The 22,793-nt window shown below is 38.9% G+C and overlaps 2 protein-coding genes across 4 annotated transcripts in view; both read right to left on the bottom strand.

Moving 5' to 3' along the window:
* The window catches only part of LOC139940454 (uncharacterized), a 35,570-nt gene extending 13,868 nt beyond the window's left edge, over positions 1 to 21,702 (bottom strand). For 2 of the 3 annotated variants that reach the window (XM_071936710.1, XM_071936712.1), the window contains exon 1: positions 1,222 to 1,939. In XM_071936710.1, the coding sequence (XP_071792811.1) occupies positions 1,222 to 1,511 (290 nt within the window). In that variant the 5' untranslated portion in view covers positions 1,512 to 1,939. Of the gene's footprint in view, positions 1 to 1,221; positions 1,940 to 21,369 lie in introns of those variants that run through there. The other variant, XM_071936715.1, reaches the window with a different exon arrangement.
* On the bottom strand, positions 6,741 to 11,284 carry LOC139940580 (insulin-like growth factor-binding protein-related protein 1). The gene is made up of 2 exons (XM_071936902.1): positions 10,374 to 11,284; positions 6,741 to 8,273 (listed from the first exon to the last, which is right to left on the bottom strand). Exons 1-2 carry the CDS (start codon positions 10,888 to 10,890, stop codon positions 7,951 to 7,953), a joined length of 840 nt encoding a protein of 279 aa, XP_071793003.1. The 5' UTR covers positions 10,891 to 11,284; the 3' UTR covers positions 6,741 to 7,950.
* Positions 21,703 to 22,793: the final 1,091 nt, after the last annotated feature.

Below are 22,793 nucleotides of genomic sequence, written 5' to 3'. Positions count from 1 at the left end.
AACTGTGACCTAAAGTCTATATAATTCATGGAGTATGGACATTTCTATACCTCCACGATGAGTTAAATTGAGGATTTTTACGGAGTCCTATCAGAAATTACATCACAGGGGAAACTGGGTAAACGTTTAATGATTATTTTGTGAGGAAAACTAGAGCGGGATTTGAACCAACGATCTCCGGATTAACGGAGCGTACCAAAATCTAGCCCTATTATATGGCGGTCTCTGTATTTTGTCACAGCTTTGTTCGGACGCCAGTCAGAAGCCATACAACCGTTATACTGACGTGTAGCCAGGGATACTAAGGCCGTGTCCGAAACGGCGACTTCGGCTACAGCTACGGCTAGATCGCGCGCGTCTGCCTATTCTTCAACACTGGTAGACGCGCTGATCTAGACGTAGCTGTAGCCGAAGTCGTCGTTTCGGACACGGCCTTGGTTAAAGGAACACGTTGCCTTGGTTCGGTCGAGTTGGTCTTTGAAAAGCGTTTCGTAACCGTTTGTTATAAAATGCATATGGTTAGAAAGATGTTTTAAAAGTAGAATATAATGATCCACGCACATTTGCCTCGAAATTGCGTGGTTTTCCTTTTACTTTGCGAACTAACACGGTCGGCCATTTATGGGAGTCAAAAGATTGACTCCCATATTAATGGCCGACCGTGTTAGTCGACGAGGTAAAAGGAAAACCACGCAATTTCGAGTGATACTTGTGTGGATCATCATATTCTACTTTTAAAATATCTTTCTAATACTATGCATTTTATAACAAATGAATGCAAACGCTTTTCAGACCAACTCGACCGATCCAAGGCAACGTGTTCCTGTAATGAAACCATGGAGGTAGAATGAAACAACATGGGAAGCGGCAGTCAGCCCTGCAACATAATTTCTGAAACCGTATTTTGGTACAGGCTGCATGGTCACGCTTGTGACAACTTGGTGTCTAACGCAGTTCAAGTTATGGGAATTATTTTAACTTCAAACGAATAATTATTTAAAAAGGTCATCACAAAAATAGTGTCCCATTGATGAACCAGTATGATAGATAGATCGTTGACATAATGCCAACGAAATTTATGGAAAAACTATCAGTGCAATTATGAAACAAAATTTGAGGATGCAAAAACAAATTTAAAATTCCAAATCTTTAAACTATTTTTGTTAAAATCCCAAATCATTATTTGTTTGTTTCGATTCTGGAATATCCGCTCCACCTTACCAAAACTGTTCATAAGACGTTCTCGTGCAACTTCCATCCACCGTGCTCGACACCGGCGCGCTCCGGGGGTGAACGTTGACGACCGCCGCCGGGAAATCGAAGAAAGCACCGGCGGCATAACCGGATGGGAGACGGTGGTTGGAATGAACCTTCCCCTCCTCCCGGTCAATCTGTCTCTGTTCGCGGTAAACATCCTCCCAGGGAAAACCGTCTGGGTGGCCCCGTTGGCTTCGGCGGTCGAGTTGGGTCGACAGCGGTGGGGAGCTCGGCTGGTAGTTTAGGATCCCCATGGTGAACAGGGATCGAATGTTACACTGGCCGTAGGCCAGTAATTTCAGTGTCAGGCCAGTAAACTCAAGACAAGACGAGTCCGGTGGTCTTGTTTTTTTCTTCAAGTCAACATTTTTGTTGATGTTCAAATGATGTTGAACTTTAGTCTCACAAAAATGTCCTTTAATCCTGCTGAGTATCACCCATACAACCGAAGAAAATAGACCTTTATACTTTAGTGTTTGCTCAAATCAAACAGCTCAGATGATAAAACGGTGTTCTCATTTTGATTCCGGTTTGTAAATAAAATCCCGGTCCAGTAAAGATCCTGAGCTACAAGTCATGCAGTCTTGTAGATTATTCGCCCCCAAAAAATCGAGCACTGTTGAATATAAGTGAGCCGATAACAAGTTCAACATCACAATTGCTTGTACCCATATACTGCACAATGAGCTATAAACTGCCGACTTGTAAGTGCATCGCAAACCTATTTATACTGGAAAGGTTGGTGGTATGTACACATCCCAAACGGCAATACCTAACCAGCGCTTACATGCTACCATGCCAACATGTTGTCTAGACCACACGTTATTAAAGCTGTGCGGTAGTGTAAAGTATTAGTATAGGATTACCTTGGTGATTAGTGGCGGTTTAACGGCCACGTAATAAATAAATGTTGGTGTATGTCATGGTTGAAGAGAGTTTATTTTGTCCGTACCAGTTTTGATTTAAATGTTAAGAAGTGGTCAAGTACAGCGCAGGTCAGGTAATTGCAGACAGAATAATATAATGTGACAATATTATTAGTTGTTGAATTGCAGACAGAATAATATAATGTGACAATATTATTAGTTGTTGAATTGCAGACAGAATAATATAATGTGACAATATTATTAGTTGTTGAATTGCAGACAGAATAATATAATGTGACAATATTATTAGTTGTTGAATTGCAGACAGAATAATATAATGTGACAATATTATTAGTTGTTGAAAACTGCTTACCAACTGTACGCACCAACCAGAAGGACCCATGCTATAGAGAAATGTACACAAATAATTAATGGCCTGAAACATCAACCACGGAGGTAGAACTATAGAATTAGACAACCCTAGCAGAGTATTTCTGGAAGGCTAAATGACAATTAACATATCTGTTTATAGGTGTCAACTCTGCTATGGTAGAAACGTCAGAAACGTTTCAAAAAAATTGTAGCACTTTAATGTCCAGATATTAAGTAAATATATGCATAAGCGTTCGTTGTAGCAACAAGCACTTCATCAGATAATAAGTGTTGAACCCAGTCATACGGAAGCGAAGATTTCCAGTTATCGTGTGTTGTATTGTTTGTTTTATTGAAAAACAATTATGGTCCAACGACCGAATAAGCCATTTGGGGAGTACTGTCCAAATTAATAGTTCTTTGTTTGTATATGACGAAAAGCTTTATTTTTTGATAACCTTTTTGTATTTTTATGTATTAATAATTCAAATTGGATATTCATATATTCAGCAATAATATCCAGCTGCGATTCTTTCTTTTTCGATCATTAGTTTGATGAGTGGGTATGTATAGATTAGGCCTACATCCTGAGCCGAACCAATCAAAAACAAAAATGTAATCCCATGTTTGTTAAAACGTGTACTTTGATGCAGTACTTTTTGTCACAGCAAATTACTTCCCCGCCCCTGAGTTGGACACCCAAGCGCGACCAAGAAAAAGAGCCGTGGGATTTAGGGCTTAAGGCGGTAAAAGGTGTGGAGAGAAAAATTCAAATAACAAGGGTTTTAAAATGTCAATGTTGTTTGTATTTCTTACTTTTGTGGCGAAGCTGTGACAACGTTAAGCGGATTTTCCACCAAAATAAGCTAAATCTAAAACCAACTTTACACAATTGCGACCTGTCAGATTAATTCTTTACAAGCTAAAGGGACATTTTTGGGGCTTGTTATTTTTGGGAGAGGGCGGGGCCTGGGGGCTTATTATAAATCGTTTGGCGTAAGTTCAAAAGTTTTCAACGTGCATATGATGATATAGAAAGCTAGCCATGAAGGACAAAGAAATAATTTTCCTCCATGGTCTAAACGTATGTTGCATTATTTTACAGAAAGAAAAAGAAAAAAAGTACATTTAAGTTACTATAAAGTAACAATGACTGAAATTATATCCCATTGAAATAGTTTTGCCATGTGTTATTTTATTTTTTAGAGAAAAACACAATTTTGTATGATTTTGAATGAAGCGATAGTTGATCGTCCATCATTGTTTTGAACGTGTGTGAATACAACAAAATGGCTGACAATCGTCAACATTCTCTCTCAATTTCCTCAGTAGTCACAGACTGACACAATGTAAACGGGTCGTTGGAACGATACTTCATACTAAATTCTACCACAACAATCCACATTACAAAATGGTTGATTTTAAGAACGTGAAAATTTGCAATTATGTTTGATCGATGGTGCTACAACATTCACTGCAGAACAAACATTATTTTGCAAAGCTAATTAGTAACACCTTTCATGCAAACAACATCGTTTTGTTTTAGTCCATCACATGTGGGCGGTTATTCCGTGTAAACTGAGTTGATTACACACAAACCGACATGCCTCCATATTCGGTTCCATTGCTGTGTGTTTACAACCGGAGATTGCTGTTGACAAACCGAACACTCGAAAAATCCAGCATATAAGAAAAAATACCAAAATCTAAACAAATCTGCCTGAGTTATTTAGTTTCAAATTCGGATATCACTATTGCCTGGCCTAACAGAGGTCACTATTGACAATACTCAAACAGACCAAAATAACTGTTGGGAAATTGGGCCTGATAAAGGCTCAATGCAGGTGCGTGCCCCCACGCTAAAATAGGGGTGGGGCCGGGGGAGGGACACAGAGCTAGCGTCGGCCTGTTTTGTAGGTCCTTAAAAATGTTCTATTCTAGTCAGGTTTGAGAGGCAAATAAAAGGGGTACTGCGTTAGAGTTTTTGGATGACATTTACGCACTGAAATAAATGGTCCTGGCTGCAGAGAGCTAGGTGTACATGTGGTAGGGGTAGAAAATTCATTGTGTTATTATTCAAGTTAGTTAATTCTTGATAATAGTTAATTGCTTTTCCTGTTTACTTGCCTCCTTAAGTTGTATTATTGCACCCCTGTACATTTCTTAGAAGTCTTTTGTTACATGTTTGTAAACAGTTTCTTAATTATCCAGTGCATTGTATATAATTATAATCAGATAGCAGCCTGGCATCGCAGGGAGCATACATGTGTTCTAGCTCTCTTTTTCAAGTTTTGATTTTCTCCACCATGTAATTTTGCCTGTTTCAAGTATTTACTGCTATGTTGGGCTCGGTTTCCTAACGCCATTTTGATTTTAATTTTGTAACTTTACTTTGGAACTGTGTTTGATGGTTTAACTGTGTTTTGTGTTTTAGTTTTGGCTTAGATGAGTTTTTAAATAGTTCTTGGTTTAAGCTTCCTTTGTTGAAGTTGAGGTTTCAAACAGAGTAATTTTAAAGTTCGAGGTTCAAGTCCATTCGTTTTGGTCTAGAGGTTTTTATTGTTTAATACTGCTTTTGTTGGCTGATTTATAGTCAATAAAGCTATTTTTGTTTTTGTTGTTGAGAAACCTACACTTTGAGTCACTGTTCCTATTTTTTGCATCTCCTCGCGTCTTAGCCCTCTCCGATCTTGGTTTTTCTCATTTGTTCAAGCGAGTGCCCCATAGTTAGTGTTTTTATGTTGGGACGTTTGGCCAGTTACACTTGTCTGGGTGTGTATTTGGAGGGAGAATAACCCAACGGGCCATGGGACTCCCCATATAAAATTGAGCAAAAGATACAAGTTCAAGAGTCATTTATTAATTTCCACTTACTGTAAAAACCTGTGAAACTTCTAACTGTTTTTGGTGTAGTTTTGAATTTGACTACTTAGCACTTTGCACCGTACGCTATAGGAGTTTATTAATAGTGGGGTGCACACTTATATACCGTGTTGTTGGAGATTGTTGCCATGGCGAAGTGAGACGCAAATTGCGTGGGAAATCCACATTGATGTGGTCTATTGAAAAGCCATGTTTGCCCAGATGTTGTTGGCATTGTCCTCCTCTTGAGTTTAGAGTACAATTTATTAACAGCAGGATGATTCTGTGAGGACATATTATTTTTTGTCTTCTTTTTAGATTGTGTAGTCGCTGTATGTTTTTTCTGTAATTCGACCTTTGGACATCACTATTGGTAATTACTCAAAATAATTACATGTATTAGCATAAAAACTTACTTGGTAACGAGCAATGGAGAGCTGTTGATAGTATAAAACATTGTGAGAAACAGCTCTCTCTGAAGTTTATATGTAGTTTTCGAGAAAGAAGTAATTTTCCACGAATTTGATTTCGAGACCTCAGATTTGGAATTTGAGGTCTCGAAACCAAGCATCTGAAAGCACACAACTTCGTGTGACCATGGTGCGACAAAGGTGGTTTTTTTTTCCTTTCATTAATATCTCGCAACTTCAACGACCGATTGAGCTCAAATTTGCACAGGTTTGTTATTTTATGCATATGTTGAGATACACCAAGTGAGATGACTGGTCTTTTACAATTACCAATAGTGTCCAGTGTCTTTAAATGATGATGATGATGATGATGATGAAACTTACTAATGCAGGGCAACTTGACCAAGCAGTGTCCGCGCATCTATTTACTCCTTTCGTTCTATACTCATTGTTGCTCCTCAGCATGTATATATTTGTCAAATTTTTCTACCGAAAAAAATAATTTGTTTATTTGAGCTGGTAACACAAAAGCGTGTTTCTGACAACGGTCATGGTCTTGCATGTATATTCTTTGAACACACTTGACCCTATACTATCGCCTCTAACTCCCAAAGGTCCACACTTCAACTCTTAAAAAAAAATATTACTTACAAAAATTATATTAATACAAGGAATTTACTCAGGAATGTTGATTTGACCACAACTAACAGGGGACACGCTTCAAAATAAAATGTGCCGGGCACATTTTACGGTATTTATATACCGTAAGAGAAAAGGGCAAAATAAGTTATGACCCAAGCCGAGGCTTTTTGCCAACGAAGTATTTTCCCAATGGAGGCAGGGCATGGAACGAAGATACAAAATACAACAACACTTTATCAATTACTCAATCTCAACATACAAAACATGATTGTTATTTGATTGTAAATGACGCATTAAAGAAACAGACCAAAGCAACAGAATTTTGTTTCGGTATTTCTGTAGATATATTTATTGAAACACTCTTATTTCGTTTTCCCCGCGTAGTTTATATATAGACACGCTGAAGTGTAGTGCGAACCAATCAATGTACGTTCTCGTCATAATTCCCCAATTTTTGTCCCGCGCTTTCAATACATTTTTATTCACTTGAGGGCTCAAATTGACCCGCAAGCAATAGGCCTATACCTTTAATATGAACTTTATAACATAGTGCGGCCATCTTGATTTCCCGAGGGTGGAATGAGACACAGTCTGGTTCCTTTTTGTAAAATGAATATTAGCATACATTGCTGTTACTGGGTCCAAGAAACATGACCAATATGGTAGCAGCATTATAATGGTCTATACAGTTGAGGGTGCACATGGGCTGCAAGTCAATTGTTTGAGCAACCCATTATTTATGCACAAGCTCGAGACCAAATCAAAGGTTATAAAGGAAATAGCTTGGCCAAATTCTTACGGGAAAACCCAAAGAGAACGTACTTTTAATGATTGCAGGGCAAAACCATGTCAGGGTTGGAACAACATTTGAACGACCTTCGCGTAGAATGTTTGATTTCCGCCCCGTGCTTTTTATTCAAATTAACAATTGAATGTGGAAATTGTTTCCACACATTTTTCCTTCGATGGCAAAAGCATGTTCAAACAAAGTCCAATGTCATCGTGAAATAAATCAACAATTCCATCCACTCAGATATTATAAGTAGGCCCTATACTTCTGTGAACATTTTGATGTCAGTTGCCCCTGGTTGATGAGTTGATATTTATTTTATAGAAAGAGATTGCATCTTCCAAGGTTTGTAGTGGGATTGATCCCTCTGTCTTTACGACAGTATAAATGACTGTGGGCTGAAGCTCTGGAACATAAACCTAGAGATAGCAGGTTCGAAACCTATTCTAGTCATATTTTCTTTGTTCACCCCAAACTAGTTTATTTTACTGATTAGGCTACCAGTGACAACTTCGTGATATTAATTACCTTGAACAAATTTAAGTGGTGAGTACTTAATGGTATATAACGATTTTTCAACTTTAGTTGAGTTCATTTAATTTTAAGATTTTATTTTGTACTGACTGAACGTAAACTGTTCAGTTCCTTTATTTGCTTGGTGTCTCTTATTAAAAAAAGTACAAAAACTATAGATTATATTGCTGTAGCTATGGGCACCAGGGGCACCCCTGGAGGGGCAAGTCAGTTTCTTCTATTCCTCCACAAATATACTGCCCCTCCCTGACGCCTCGCCAAACTTGTTGATTCCGACGCACTCGTACTCCCCCGCGTCGTCAACCTCCAACCTCGTGATCTGCAGCCAACCCGTCACCTCGTACTCTTCCGGTCCGCCCCTGGTCTGCACGGTGTACCTATCCCCGCTACCCTGGGGGATGTACTCACCAGGGTGGCCGTTGGGTCCTATTTTACGCCACTCGACCCTGGGGACGGGGTTGCCTAAGATCTCGCACTGGAGGTAGACGTTGCCCACGGTTGAATTGGTGACGTCATCGGGTTCGGTGGCCACCACGGGAGCTAAACAGAGAGGAAAATGATAATTCATTCATATATTAACGAAAGTCTGAGAATATTCCTGCCCTACTCAAAGATCCCCAAATAAGATATCATAAAGAAACCCCAAGAAATAAAGATAATAATATATCCCAGAGAGATACCCTCAAGAAGGTGTCATTGCAATACCCACACAGAAATTATCATGGAGATGACATCAAAAAGGTATCAATCCATTGGGATATACCACAAAGAATGTATCACTGTGATTTCCCGAAGAAGGTGTCATGGACATACCCCCAAGATGGTGATACTCCCGAGAAGGTATCATGGAGATGGACGAAACTCCCCCCCCCCCCCCCACCCCATTTCCTGATATACATGTATATAGTTCCTGCAAGGGCAGGTTTGCATTGCTAAAGTTACCCTCAACGACAAACGGAAGATATCTACTAATGTAATACTAGAACACTTTCATTGATGGGCATGAAAAGGCAACTGCATTCCTTAAATTTGCCCCTTCTTCTTCTAATCGTGTCCACACATAGATGTCGTGCTTCAGCCAGAACTGAACACAGCTCCTAGCAATATCATTGTTCTCTGCAAGGCCCCTGTGAAGTATCAAATCTTGACCAAAATTTTGATCCGACCCAATGCCACTGTTGAGAAAACTGACCATACTGGATCAACAAATAGTTATTCCCGTCTTGTTCAGATCACCTTGAACTCACGGGAAAGCTGCCACAACCAATTATGTTTACATGCAGTAATTACTCTGCATAGTTTGGTGAAACTTTAGCAACATGTGCTTTTCACACTGCGCTACAAAGTTTGATACAAAATTTGACCCTGGTTTGATATCGATATTTTATTGATATCTCGGATTCTATACCGTGAATAAAGGGGCCAATCAGTCGACGGGTGGGAGGTCCACTTGTACATATTTCACCCGGTGAGATTCATTACTCATTCTTGATGATCCTGAGTACTAGGCCTACCCAGTATGTTCCCCACACCGGGACTCGTGAGCATGAGAAAGTGGTTTTTGTTTTTCTGTACTTTGGAAAAAATTCCTGGCGCAAAAATTTTGGCCCGGAATTCATATACAAGGCGTCGTTGATTCAAGGACTTCTTCCAAGTGTTTTAGTTGTTGATTTATAGGTAGTTTGACTTCGACTCGAGAATTAAAGGCATTGGACATGTTTGGTATTATTGTCAAAGGCCAGTATTCTCACTCGGTGTATCCCAACATAAACTAAATCTGTGAAAATTTGACTAAAAATTGGTAATCGAAGTTGCAAGAGAATAATGAAAGAAAAAACACCATTGTTGAACAAATTTGTATGCTTTTAGATGCCTTATAAATAAAAGGCTTCAGGTCTGAAGTCTTTAAATATTTACGTATTTCTTTATGAGAGAGCCGTTTCTCTCACTTGCTTTTTACAAAATAAGTTTTTATGCTAACAATTGTTTTGTGTAGTTACCAATAGTGTCATACAGTGCCTTTAACATAATAGCATACGCCGAGCATTCCAAAGGATTATAAAGCCATAAGCCACTCTGCCTGGCAACACTCCCAGCTGTCATGATTAATTATTACTGAATGCGGATTGTTGCCGTCAATTTCCACTTGTTTGTCGTGAAATGACATTTTAATAGCGGAAGCCCAATAAGCCCATAAAGCCCTGATAAAACCTTGTTCTGTATTAAAATTGAGTTTGGGAGGGGGTCATAAGTTAAGAATGAGTACACTTTGTTTTCTGTGTAGAATTCCAATCTTGAAACTCTTGAGAGTGAGATATATTTTGTTGTTGTTGTTGTTGTCTTTTGTTGTTGTTTTCAATTCATTGTCTTTTGTTATTGAATGTGTTTGTTGTCATCAGTCATCCTGAATTTGTCGTTTATAATTGCTTTAAGTTTTTTGTTCTGTCTGTTGTTGCGGCGTTGACTTTTGTTGTGGATGTTTTGTTGTTGCTGGTGTTGTCTTTGATGCTGATATCTTTGTTGTTGTTTGTGTAAGTTTGTTGTTGTAAATCTGTTGTTGTTTTCTTTTGTTGTCGTTGTTTGTTTTTGTTATTTGTTTTCTTACATTTATATGTAATGGGCAAACAGTAAATAACTAACCTCCTTTGCATCTCCCGTGTCTCTCCTTGATAACACCACTTCCAGACTCAAAAGCTATCTTCTCCAGCAAGCACGCCGTTTCGTAGGTAACTCCATCCGACCCGCAAGCCAGCTTCTTGTTCACACAGAAGCAAACCGTCTCGGGGTCCGCCCCGGGGTGGACGTCATAGTTGGCGCGGCACTCCATCCCCCGTCCGCAAATTCCGAAGTTATGTTTCTTGTCGGCGAGTTCCTTGGTGGTGAGATTGGCCTGGTCGCAGAACTCATACTCCCCGTTGCCGCAACGGTTGCAGCACTGGCACGGCTCCCTGGTGTCCGGGACCAGCCCGTGAGGACATTTATCTTTGGTGATGAGGGGCTCGCATACGACACCCTCGCAGCTACACTCCTCTTTATTAACCCCGACAGATGGCTTGTCGTCAAACTTCAAACTTTCGTCAGCATCTTGGGCGAAAGAAGTGTCTTGAAGCAACACAAGCAAGACACAAAACGATACACACCACATTACGTATCCCATTGTGTACAGCTATTATAGAAACTGGTGCGAAAACAGTCGATGGAGAAAGATACTGATGAACTTTTGTATCAGTCCGGTGTATAAGATCGACTTACTTCCCAGCGAGGTTACAACTATAATACAGAAAGTTGGTAAACGCCCCGTTGCACGAACAACAGTTGAAGTCAAAACCTTTCTATTGAACCAAATAATTCAAGAGTCACCGTTTTGAGTTTGAACTTCTCAAGTTCAACATCAAGGCGTTAGGTATCAAGGAGGCCTCGTCACCCAGCAGTGAACCGACTATGCCCTCCGTCTTTTTAAACAGAGTCCAAGAATGCCAACAGATGAAATACTAAACCCACGAAAGATGGTTTTTACACACCGCAGGGGTCCCGGCTGACTGGCCTATCATAACCAACCATCTATATTTGGTCTAATCAACATTAATAATAACCACTGGTTCACATCAGCGAGAAACAATGTCCCGTGTCCCGTCACACAGCAGTGTGTGGTTCCGACCGCGAGGAACCAGATTTCAGATGCTGTGTGAGCGGCATCGATATTTCGATGACTTATCAATAATTTCGGAAGTGGTGAAGGTGTTTCATGCACACCTAGATACAAAATAAAATCAGCACAACTTTTCAGAGCTGGTCTCGCCATTGTCCAAAAGTTACAGGTGACGGAAGTCGATTTAAGTGAGGCAAAATCCACTGGCAATGTTAAATGCCTTTCTGGTTTTCGTCAACGGTCTAAGGCTAATAAAATAAATCTTTGGTGGATGTTTTTTGTTGTCACCTGTTCCATCGATGTGTTCTTGTGACGGTTGATGACCTGTTATGGGTTTCTTTTTATTTCATTTATTTGTTCAGTCATCAACCAATGAACACTGACCATGACTATTTTTGTCGGCTCTAGCTACAAATCCTGTTCATAGATAAAGGGTTGCAATAGTCATCACAGCATAAAAACTGAATTGCAACTGTACTACAACATATATGTTTAACCATATAAAATAATGAATATTGTACATTAAAAAAAAACTATAAAACTAATTGTTATTTGGAAGTTTGGAGAAACTTCACAATTACACAACCTCTGCGGTGACTCTGACATGTTTCGCCACAGACTTCGCCTGCGGGGTCGATCCAGTAGAGGTCGATCCTGCAGAGGTCGTTCCAAACCCCTTGACTCGAAACCAAGGAGAGAGTGCGAGAAAAAGAAAAAAAAATAGTCATCAATCGAAAGTCCTCAGAAACAGACTTGACTTTCGACTATACACAGATCAATGTCAACGACGTTTATGCAGTTTGAAGGCACTGGACACCTTATATACATATTTTTTTCTGAAAAACGAATTACAAGTAAAGTGATGTTTTAAACTACCGTTGTGTGCAAAAGGATACAAATTAGAAGTATGATCACAAAATTGTTGTATTCATAGCTTAATTGCCTAAAAGTAAGTGTTCTAAAGGTTAACCATGCAAATATAGATCTTAAAAAGTAAAAAAAAAAAAAATGTTTTTTTTTCCCCTTTTTTTCCCACATTAAACTGTCCATTACTTGATAATGCATTGGGCGACATCTGACTCAAGTATTTTAGTATTTGAGTGAGAAATTACCTCTTTCTCAAAAACCATTGAGGGGCCGTTTCTCACAATGTTTTGTACTATCAACACCTCTCAATTGCTCGTTACCGAGTAATTTATTCATGCTAACATTTATTTTAGGTAGGATTTGAAACTTTGCATGGTGGAAATAAGATATAGAAGAGTTTGCGGTAACACCATGTAATGACTATCTCTAAATGAGTTGGGGTGGTTCTGAACAATTATTTTGAGTGGTACCAATAGTGTCATGTATCTTTAATACAAACATTTTTGTAGGGATTGTGGGCTCCACGCGACAATTGACGCTAGCGAAACATTCCTCAACCTCGATGAAATTTACGACCTTGGTTGGCAGGATTGAGAACTTGATTCTACCTCCATGGACCTATTAAAGCAAACATTGGAATGGTCTTTTGATTGCCCTAAAACATAAACATCAAAAATTTCACATTTCAAATCACAAATACGAGCCAAACAATATTTCCGTGACACATTTTGTAGTTTTTGAAAAATGGGTAACAAAATCTCTCTGAAGCAATTTTCGTCTCAGTGCAACAAAAAATATTTTGTATGTAAAACATTGCTAACATTTCCATTTCCATGGATCTGTGGTGTTCTTTTTTCCCTCAAAACGCGTGACGGCTATAGTAAAGCTGAAATTTCTACAGGTAAACTATCTAATACCTACATGTCCATCTTTTATTCATATTGAGATGAGATTCAACCTATGGCCATAAACTTGATCTTAAATTGATCTGGAAATTACGTGACCTTAAATTGAAGGTTTAATAGTACATTGTTCTCAGTGACCCCTTCGTTTTATTGGCAGTGATTTGAAACATACTTCCCTTGATTTATTGTTTGACAATACCACATCAGGAAACATTGGTCGAAAAATAAACATATTATCCATTGAGTTGACTTCATTTCAAGTCAGTCACCCTGTGTATTTGCCTGGTTGTGGACTTGACGGGTTAGTTACCTAATGTAGGCCAATTTAGTAAAATGCAGCAGGGTTTACTTATGGGTTCCTTGCTTTTTGCTTATGGTGACTGTCTCTAAAACTATGTATAAAGTTTATAGGTGTTTTTTTTATTCTCGATTTAGAGGGTTGAACAAATAATTGACATGAATAGAGCGGGATTCGAACCAACGACCTCCGGATTACCGTGCCGGCGCTCTAACCGCCATCCAACTGAGCTATCTATAGCCCTATGTTGGCGGTGTCCCTATTTTGTCAATATCTTTGTTCTTTTTTTTATCGAAACATGACCGTGACGTGGTCTAAGTAAATGTATGATAGTGACCCGCTCTGTGAATGAGTCACATGTTGACATGGCTGTAAAGAACACTCACCAGCAGCAGTAATTTGGTATATGTCTAAGCTTTGGGATGTATCGCATTGCTGAGTTACTCCTGTTTGAAATTAGCCAATACACCAATTTTTTTGAAAAACGAATCACAAGTAAAATTATGTTTTAAACTACCATTTCGCGCAAAAGGATACAAATTAGACATAAGTATGATCACAAAATTGTTGTATTCATAGCTTTATTGCCTAAAAGTAAGTGTTCTATAGTATAAAGGTAAACCATGCAAATAAAGTTCTTAAAAATAAACAAATAATTTTTTTAAGAAAAAAAACACATTTTCTTTATATTTTCCACATTAAACTGTCCATAAGTTAATAATGCATTGGGCTACATCTGACTCATTTTCACGGAGTGGGGAATATAAAGCTACAAACATTCTATGTCATATAGTTCAAATGAACCCGAAAACCTCATTACACGGTTGGCGAGGCTTGTACCTTATATAAACTTATAAATTGACCTTCTTCCCCTCTTGAAAACTATAGGTCGATGACAGAGCTCCTTTTGGTTTGACCCGATTTCACGTTCCGTTAAGAACAAACAATTGTTCCAGAAAATGCGTTTGGAACCTTTGGTCCTCTCCGAACCTCGGCTTGTGCAGCGGGCTCCGTCATCAGTTTTGGAGCACGAGTTTTTTTTTTGCAAGTTGGTGGGTAACAACATCAATGTAGGTCGGAAAAGCCGGAGCCCTTATAACCCGATGTTTGGAAAAGGCTCCATAACCGTCTGTGATTTATGAACAACGATGACATAACGGGGTTATAAGATGGCATGCAATGGGGATGTACACAAAATAGGCCTAATGTACATCAAGAAACCAAAACACAATTTGAACTTTGTAAACTAGGCTATAAATCTCCATTCTTTAAAGATCTTTTGTGGGGTTCATTGTTAAAACAGTCAACTTGACTTTTAGCAGAAAATTGCGCAGTTTCTTTACAGACGCGCTATGCTCAACCATGGTTCAACGAATTATACGTTACCAAACATAATCCATTGGTATCAATTGTCGAGTATTAAACCAGTCGAACCAATGGTTTGTTTAAAAAAAATCCGCAACTGTCGACAGAGGGCGGTGTTAACACAGTGCGATGACCAAAACTGAGAGCTGTCAACCCAGAGTTTTGTTTTCATAGGGAAGCCATATATTTATAAGGACCTAACATAGCGCAAATCCCGTAGGAAAAACAGAGATAGGTGTAAATATTTGCCAAGGACCCTGTGTTGTCTGTCGTTTTACTTATCCCAGCGTTCTCAGAAATATGTCAACACAGAAATCGATCCTCACAACTTGAACAAAAGGCGAAAATCAGGACGACCTTCAGAATCTAGACTCGAATAAAAGCTCCAGGGGTTCAACAAATAATACCCTAATGTATAATTTGTGCCTAGAAGACGAAAGCTCCCGATCGGTGAGTGTTGTTTCGGTTGTTTGAGTCACACGTTCATTGAGGGTTTCACCTTTAGCGAGCGAAGCAATTAAATGCTCAAAAATTGCTGGAAGTATGAATAAAAACAGTGACATTCTTCAGTTTATGCGCCATCTATCGAAGCAATTTACCTCTAATTAATGAGGGGTTTAACCATGGAGGTAGAGGGTAATATACAAACAACCATAAAGCCTCCTCGAGACCTACAGATAGGACCAACATGTTGGCAAAGTATTGATGACTCGTGAATGCACACAACACAATGCACTGAAACCCCATAGAGAAAGGACCACTTCTATAATGGTAAACCTTAGAAATGTACCTGATGTTGGCAATTTATTGTGGACTGATGGATTAGACCATTGTTATGGTTATTGGTGAGGGTGGCAAAGTCGTGAACAACATTAGGGGATTACAAGAGAAAGTGGCTGTGGGCTAATTGGATAAGGCTTTGTCTGAGATGCACAACCGTATCAAAAGGCGATATGGCTTCTGTGGTTTGCAGTACCCTCAGTAATTGTCAAAGACCAGTCTTCTCACTTGGTGTATCTCAATAAAATATGCACAAAATAAAAATAAAACGTGACAATTTGAACTCAATTGGTCGTCGAAGTTGCGGGATAATAATGGAAGAGAAAAACACTCTTGTCACGAAGTTGTGTGTTTTTAGATGCTTGAATGTGAGACCTCAAATTCAAATTCTGAACTCTCGAAATCGAAGCTCCAAAACAACATTTTTGTGAGAAATATATTCTTTCTCGAAAACTACGTTCACAGGGAGCCGTTTCTCACAATGTTTCATACTACCAACAAGTCTCCATTAATCGCTTACAGTTAAGTTTTTATGCTAATAATTATTTCGAGCAATTTACCAACGAGTGCATTAAAGGCAGTGGACACTATTGGTAATTGCTCAACATAATTATTAGCATAAAACCTTACTCGGTAATGGGGAGCTGTTGATCGTGGTAAACATTCTGAGAAACGGCTCCCTCTTTTTTAAAAACTAACTTTGTTTTCGGGAAAGAAGTTATTTTTCACGAATTTGATTTTCGACACCTCAGAATTTGGTTTTGAAGTCTCAAAATCAAGCATCTAAAAGCACACAAACTTGTGTGACAATGGTGTTTTTTCTTTCATTATTATCTTACAACTCCACTGACAAGTTGAGCTCAAATTTTCACAGGTTTGTTATTTTATGCATAAAATGTTGAGATACACCAAGTGAGAAGACTGGTCTTTGACATTTACAAATAGTGTCCAGTGTCTTTAAAAATTATAAAGCACGCTGTTCTTGTCAAGAGGTCGGTAATATTTTGTGTGACCAACATACTAAATAGGTTAGGCCTCGACCGAGTCATGAACAATTACTAGGGGGGGCACCTGATGTTATCATTGTTTTCAAACATCTCGCAGAACATCACAAACAATTCTCAAAGCAGGGCAAAACAACTCAAGGGAAGTTTCCCACCAATACCATCTTTAGGCCCTACACCGCATTATGAGTGCAAATGTTGAATATGTCTGATGTTGTACGCACCATCTGATCATGGAGGATCTGATCTGATGATGGTAATAATCTTTAAATACACTAAATCAAGACTTACAAGTCGTATTTTCATGTTAATATTTCATACACATAAAAGCATGTTCAACCAGAGTCATATCTTCACTGAGTTCGTTAGAACCTAACTGTTATCGTCACCAAACGAATAGCAACGCAACTGATAAACAACCTCGACGCTATTAATGAAAGTTCACAATAAAGCAAACACTACATTCAGCGAACAAATTCACTCTTATGTACCCCCTTCACGATTTCAAGCACCCTCTCTTTACAAAAAGCCATACCTAGTTTTAGATGTAGGCTGAACAAATAAAAAGTGTCGGGCAACATGCAGAAAGATCTCTGTCCTTCAGTGTAAATGATTCCGCCATTTCATAAGAATTGAATCATCTATTAATGCATGTAATGCACATAAACATGCATTTGGAGAGCGTGGTGCATGTTTAGTGTGGTGATCAACCATAAATGTAAAACTGTGACTATTGGGCTTAATCCCCGTTACTCATTACCAAGTAAGGTTTTATGCTCATAATTATTTTTAAGTAATTACCAATAGTGTCCACTGCCTTTAAATGTCACACTTATACTTTTTGCCAGTGGACACTATTGGTAATTACTCAAAATAATTATTAGCATAAAACCTTTTCTCTGGTGACGATCGAGTTATGGGGAGAGATTGATGGTATAAAACATTGTGAGAGACGGCTCCCTCTGAAGTGCCATAGTTTTCGAGAAAGAAGTATTATTTTCCACGAATTTGATTTCAAGACCTCAGATTAAGAACTTGAGGTCTCGAAATCAACCATCTAAACGCACACAACTTCGTGTGACAAGGGTGTATTTTCTTACATTATTATCTCGCAACTTTGATGACCGATTGAGCTAAAATGTTCACAGCTGGTTGGTTATTTTTTACACATGTTGAGATACACCACAATAACCAATAGTGTCCACTGCCTTTCACAAGCTTTCAAAAACTTGGACAAGTTGTGTATCATTCATATTGGTAGGCCTTGCTAAACAGCACCAGAGCGCCCGTAGTTGTTTACTATTTTTTTTATCAGCTACTGTCAGTTTCGTTACCATGACAATACACAACAAAGTCCTGACCGATACACGTTATATGTCAATTGGTAGAGTCTGCGCAGTATAAGGGCGCCTAGCAACCGATATGCTGGGTTTATACTTTATTATGGGCTTCCCGAGTCTCGAGATTTAAGTCAAACAATCCACGGTACACAAAATTACAAGTAAAATACGACGACCTTTTAAACTGTGATAGATTGATAACATGCCGGGATGAAGTGCATTACAATGGTCATAAAGTCCACATAAACTACATGTGGTGCTCTCTTTCTAATAATTATTTTGGTTTTATGATATCTGAACACAGTATTGATATTATGGAACTGCTATTTAAAGGCACTGGGTACTAGTGGTAATTACTCAAATGATAATTGTTAGCATAAAGACTTTCTATAAAGACATTTTTACTTCTTCTTTAAGTTATTTTCTCTTCTGTTTGTAGAGCTGCACTCTAAAAACTGAAGAGTTGAATCCAACACTTGCATGAGTTCGGTGAGTGACTATACACTTTGAAAGTGTTGGATCCAGCGTTTTGTTTGTTAAATCTAGCATTTTAAATTTTTGACACAACGCTAAAAGGGTTAATTCAACAATTTAAGTGTTATTTCAACATTTCTCAAACAGATTCCTTTGAATTGTTGGAACAGCCTTTTAAACGTTAAATTTACACTTAAATTGTTGACCGAATACTTTAAAATGCTGGATTAAGCATGAAAACGCTGAATTCAACGCTTTCAAAGTGTAGTCACTCACCGAACTCATGCAAGTGTTGAATTCAACTCTTTAGTTAATACCAAAAAAAGCTCCATGTTCTGATCTGCAGATAATTATATTATCAATCATAACAAGAACTAAATACATTTTATCTCGGGAGGCTAGCTGTTTTCATTTTCACTACATAACTCCAGGGATTTGTAAAAATTGGGCCACCTGAGCCAGCTGTATCACCTGCTGAACGAAGTTTGTCATACAAATGAAAAATGTCCCGCCGGTTGGCATGAAATATAAAGGACGATCAATACAAAGAATTAAAGTGTTTGATTGAAAAATCAATTACTTGTTAACTATTTACTTGTTTTGTCCGTTCAACTGCAGTAGCGCTTCCGGCTTGCTGCAGGTTGTTGAGTAGGCCTACTATACAGGTTGTGGGCCCGTTCCCTCATTTTTAAAGGGCAAAAGCACCAAGGCACTTTCTCCTTGGTAAAGGGCACCCTATTTTATGAGGAAATATAAATTTATACTGGAGCACTTCAAGCTTATATAGGGCACCAAGGCAATGACCAAGGGGCACACAGGCAATCGCCTTCGTTGCCTCCGTGAAGTGTGGCCTTACAGCCTGGATCAAACATAAATTGCACTCACTCAACCATAAAAGTGTTGACGTATACGAAACACTGAATTGAAGTTTCATTTTCAAAAAATTAAGACAACTCACCCACATTATGGGAGAAGGTTGTCTTGTATTTCAAAAACTATTATACATTGTTTACTGTAAGCCAAGGGATTTCGGACACTTCGTACCTTTGCCACTTCGTACCCTGGACACTTCGTACCTTCGGGCCAAGTTATGATTTTCAAAAGCAAAGTTTTAATTCACGTATAATTGTTATTTTCATCGCCGTCATCTTCATATCACTGTGCAGAAACCTCCTATGGAGTATACTCACACAATATCGAGTGAATATCTTTAAAAGCAGAACTTTTAAAATGCATTCATGAAATCTCCTTCACATCATTTCCCAATAAAGCCATGGCGTTTCTGTGTGATCATCCATAGTGTAATTTGAGGACAAACGGCAAGGTGATGGCAGTCGATAATATTTTGGTGTTTCTTGACACCATCAGCAGGTTAGTAACCACAACACCAGCACAACGCATCAGACATTGTTTAAAATTAATCACCCAACACTGAGACAAGATTCATTTATCATGATCCGACTTGGACAGGTGCTTGTTGGATATTCAGATAGCCGACCTTAGTACATGCCTCAAAAATCAATTCATTATCGACTTTCATTCTTAGAAACCTCTTCAAAGTTCAGCAGCCTCTGTGGTATCATGGTGTGATGGTACAACGCCAAGCGAGGTCCTTGATAATACCATGTCATTTGCTGTACTATAAAGTTAGTTCTCTTTGGTGGGTTGAAGGCACCATTAGTCCGATGATGTCTTAAGCATAATGGTCTACTAACCATCCCCTTCTTGGTATATTTTTTCTTTCTCAATTGTCAGTCCATGGATAAGAGAGCAAGATGCTACATGGTAATATAACTTAACTTATATTACTTATATTTAACTTATATTACTGTAATACATAATTCTTTTTAATAACTATGCCACATTTCACTTTCTTAACATAGCCGTCAATACCACTTTTTTGTCAGTATTCATGAATAACAAACTGTTTTTTTGATAACGAACTAACATGGGATGGGTACTATGTGGATTTTTTTTTTTTTATTCGATAATTATTATTTATTTATAATTTAAAAGTTAATTCGTTCGGAAGTTACCCGTGCTCTTCTTAATACTTCAAGTCATTTTATTTGGACGTTTTTGTGCACCTGGTATGACCATGGAGGTACCTCCCTGGTACCTCCATGGTATGACCATGGTATGACCCACTGCAAAAACAGAGCACTTAAATAAATTGACGCACCCTGGGTGTTCGATGTCGTCATCGGGTCGTCACTTCGTACCCAAGTCACTTCGTACCCAAATTGTCGTACCCACTTCCCAAAGAGAGATCAGAATTAACACAGTGTGTTGAAATAGCACCCATATACATGTAGTTTGTGGTAGCAGACAATGGGTGTATTTCAACACACACTTTTTTTGCAGTTTGTGAAACGACCATTTTCGAAAGAGCAGGGACGTCACACGTGTATGCGTAGCGTTTAGGAATGGTCGAAACGTCAATACCATACCAGCCGACCCTACTATTACTAATAATTTAGAGCCAACCCCCTCCTAAACCTAAAGGCACTTACTTGAGGCTGGATGGTCTGCTTGTTTTAGACACTAGTCCTTGCTGACCGTTTATGGTTTAACCCTTTCAAAATTCACTTGGCAAGAATGTTTTGCTAAACAAAACCAAAACATATCGTCAGCTATGACCGAGTGTAGAGCTGTAACTTGTATGCCATAACATATAGCCTGCCACTATATCCAGTTTCCATCTACATCTATGAATGCGAGGATAGGCAGGGTGTGCAGGGTGTGCTTTTGGGACTTAGGCCGTGTCCGAATTGGCGACTTCGGCTACAGCTACGGCAAGGAGGCGCGCGTCTGCTATTCTTCAACACAGACAGACGCGCTGATCTAGCCGTAGCTGTTGCCAAAGTCGCCAATTCGGACACGGCCTTACTCCGAGGAGTGTACATGCTGCAGCTTTAAAAGGTTTGTCAAAATGGTATATTTATAATACTCACGCTATTTTCAGCATGTGCTGAACCAAATCTACGTCCGATCCCATAGCGGTCACGACGTCCTCAACTCAGCTTTTCACAAAGTCAAAGTATCCCACTTGAAATCAACCCGTCAATTCCGAGTCCACAACAATAATAAGATGTATCCCGAGCATGCAATTGATAAAGTCACATAAGAAAATATCATACTCTCAGAAGTTCCTAATCCTGGGATAGAATGAGTGTATGAAGATGATCCGTTTCTGTCAAGGACGAGACGTCTTTAGAGGTCAGCTGACATTAAAGCTATACATGTAGCAGTGTTCCGAGTCCCGAATTTTCAGTCCACACTTTTTACTCAATGGGACAGGACGGGGTACACGTTGCCAAGCAAGCGTACACATTGCTGCACCCGTATACAATTTGCGCTCGGTCACCACCTAGTCTTGGTGCAAGACGTTTCTCGTTTACCTCTAACGCACAGCTCGGCCAAGTTGTCTGCCGCGCTGCACAAGAAACGTCTCGAACCGAGACTAGTCTCACCGCGTGGGGTGCCTGCATTACACATTAAAGTGCCTTTAGGCATACCTTGTGACCTTCGGGACTCTTTCAGCTAATATTTAATGCTGAACACGTTCACTCGCTTATCTGAATTTAAATATTTCCACATGACCGAATCATAACAGATCGTAACAAATCAAGCGCGCCAACTTATTGTTGTTGTTGATTGTTGCTGTTGGAGTATACTGCCTCATGGCAACTTGACGGCTCATTGTGTTTACTTTTCAACTTGATTGTCATTGAGCTAGACATTTAACGGTGTATCCGCAAGTCTACCATTGAGCTGGAAACGGCAAAACCAATAATCAATACATGCAGGGGTTGTTTTGGTAGTTACTCCATGGTTAAACGATCATTTATTTCATGGAGTGGAGAGCTGATGGCAATACCAAAACTTTGTTACGAAATGATTCAATTCAAATTCAATTAAAAAATGGTTTATTAAAACATGACTCGCAGTTAAAAACTGGAATGCACATGTCAACATCATAATATGTTTGAAAAATTACATCAAATAGAAATTAACAAAGAAAAGGATATCATACAAGAAGACCGATTAAAGTCCCCAGAAAATTGTGAATTTTATAGACGCTCTGTGTACAGGATGCAGGTCTAATGCAGTTTGAGAGGGAGGTAATTTTTTTCACCAGGGTCGTTCTCTCGGCAGAAGCCGAACACCTATGGTCTTGAAAAGTACAAACACTACATGTCTGTAGTTGTTGTTAATAATAATAATAATAATAAGACTTGTAATGCGCACATATCCACCCTGCTGGGTGTTCAAGGCGCAGTAAACCAAAACAAAACAAAACAAAAACACAACACAAAGAAAAACAGACAACAAATTAGTCATTGAAAACCTGTGACATAAGATAAGTTTTGAGAAG

This window comes from Asterias amurensis, chromosome 8, assembly GCF_032118995.1.
Source record: "Asterias amurensis chromosome 8, ASM3211899v1".
NCBI classification, from domain to species: Eukaryota; Metazoa; Echinodermata; class Asteroidea; order Forcipulatida; family Asteriidae; genus Asterias; species Asterias amurensis.
This window is presented reverse-complemented; position numbering and strand designations above follow the sequence as displayed.

Excerpts from the sequence above, each read along its gene's own strand:
- LOC139940580 (XM_071936902.1), bottom strand. The coding sequence starts at position 10,890 with ATGGGATACGTAATGTGGTGTGTATCGTTTTGTGTCTTGCTTGTGTTG. Across the intron at positions 8,274-10,373 it reads ACACGGGAGATGCAAAGGAG|CTCCCGTGGTGGCCACCGAA; the intron begins GTTAGTTATTTA and ends CTCTCTGTTTAG.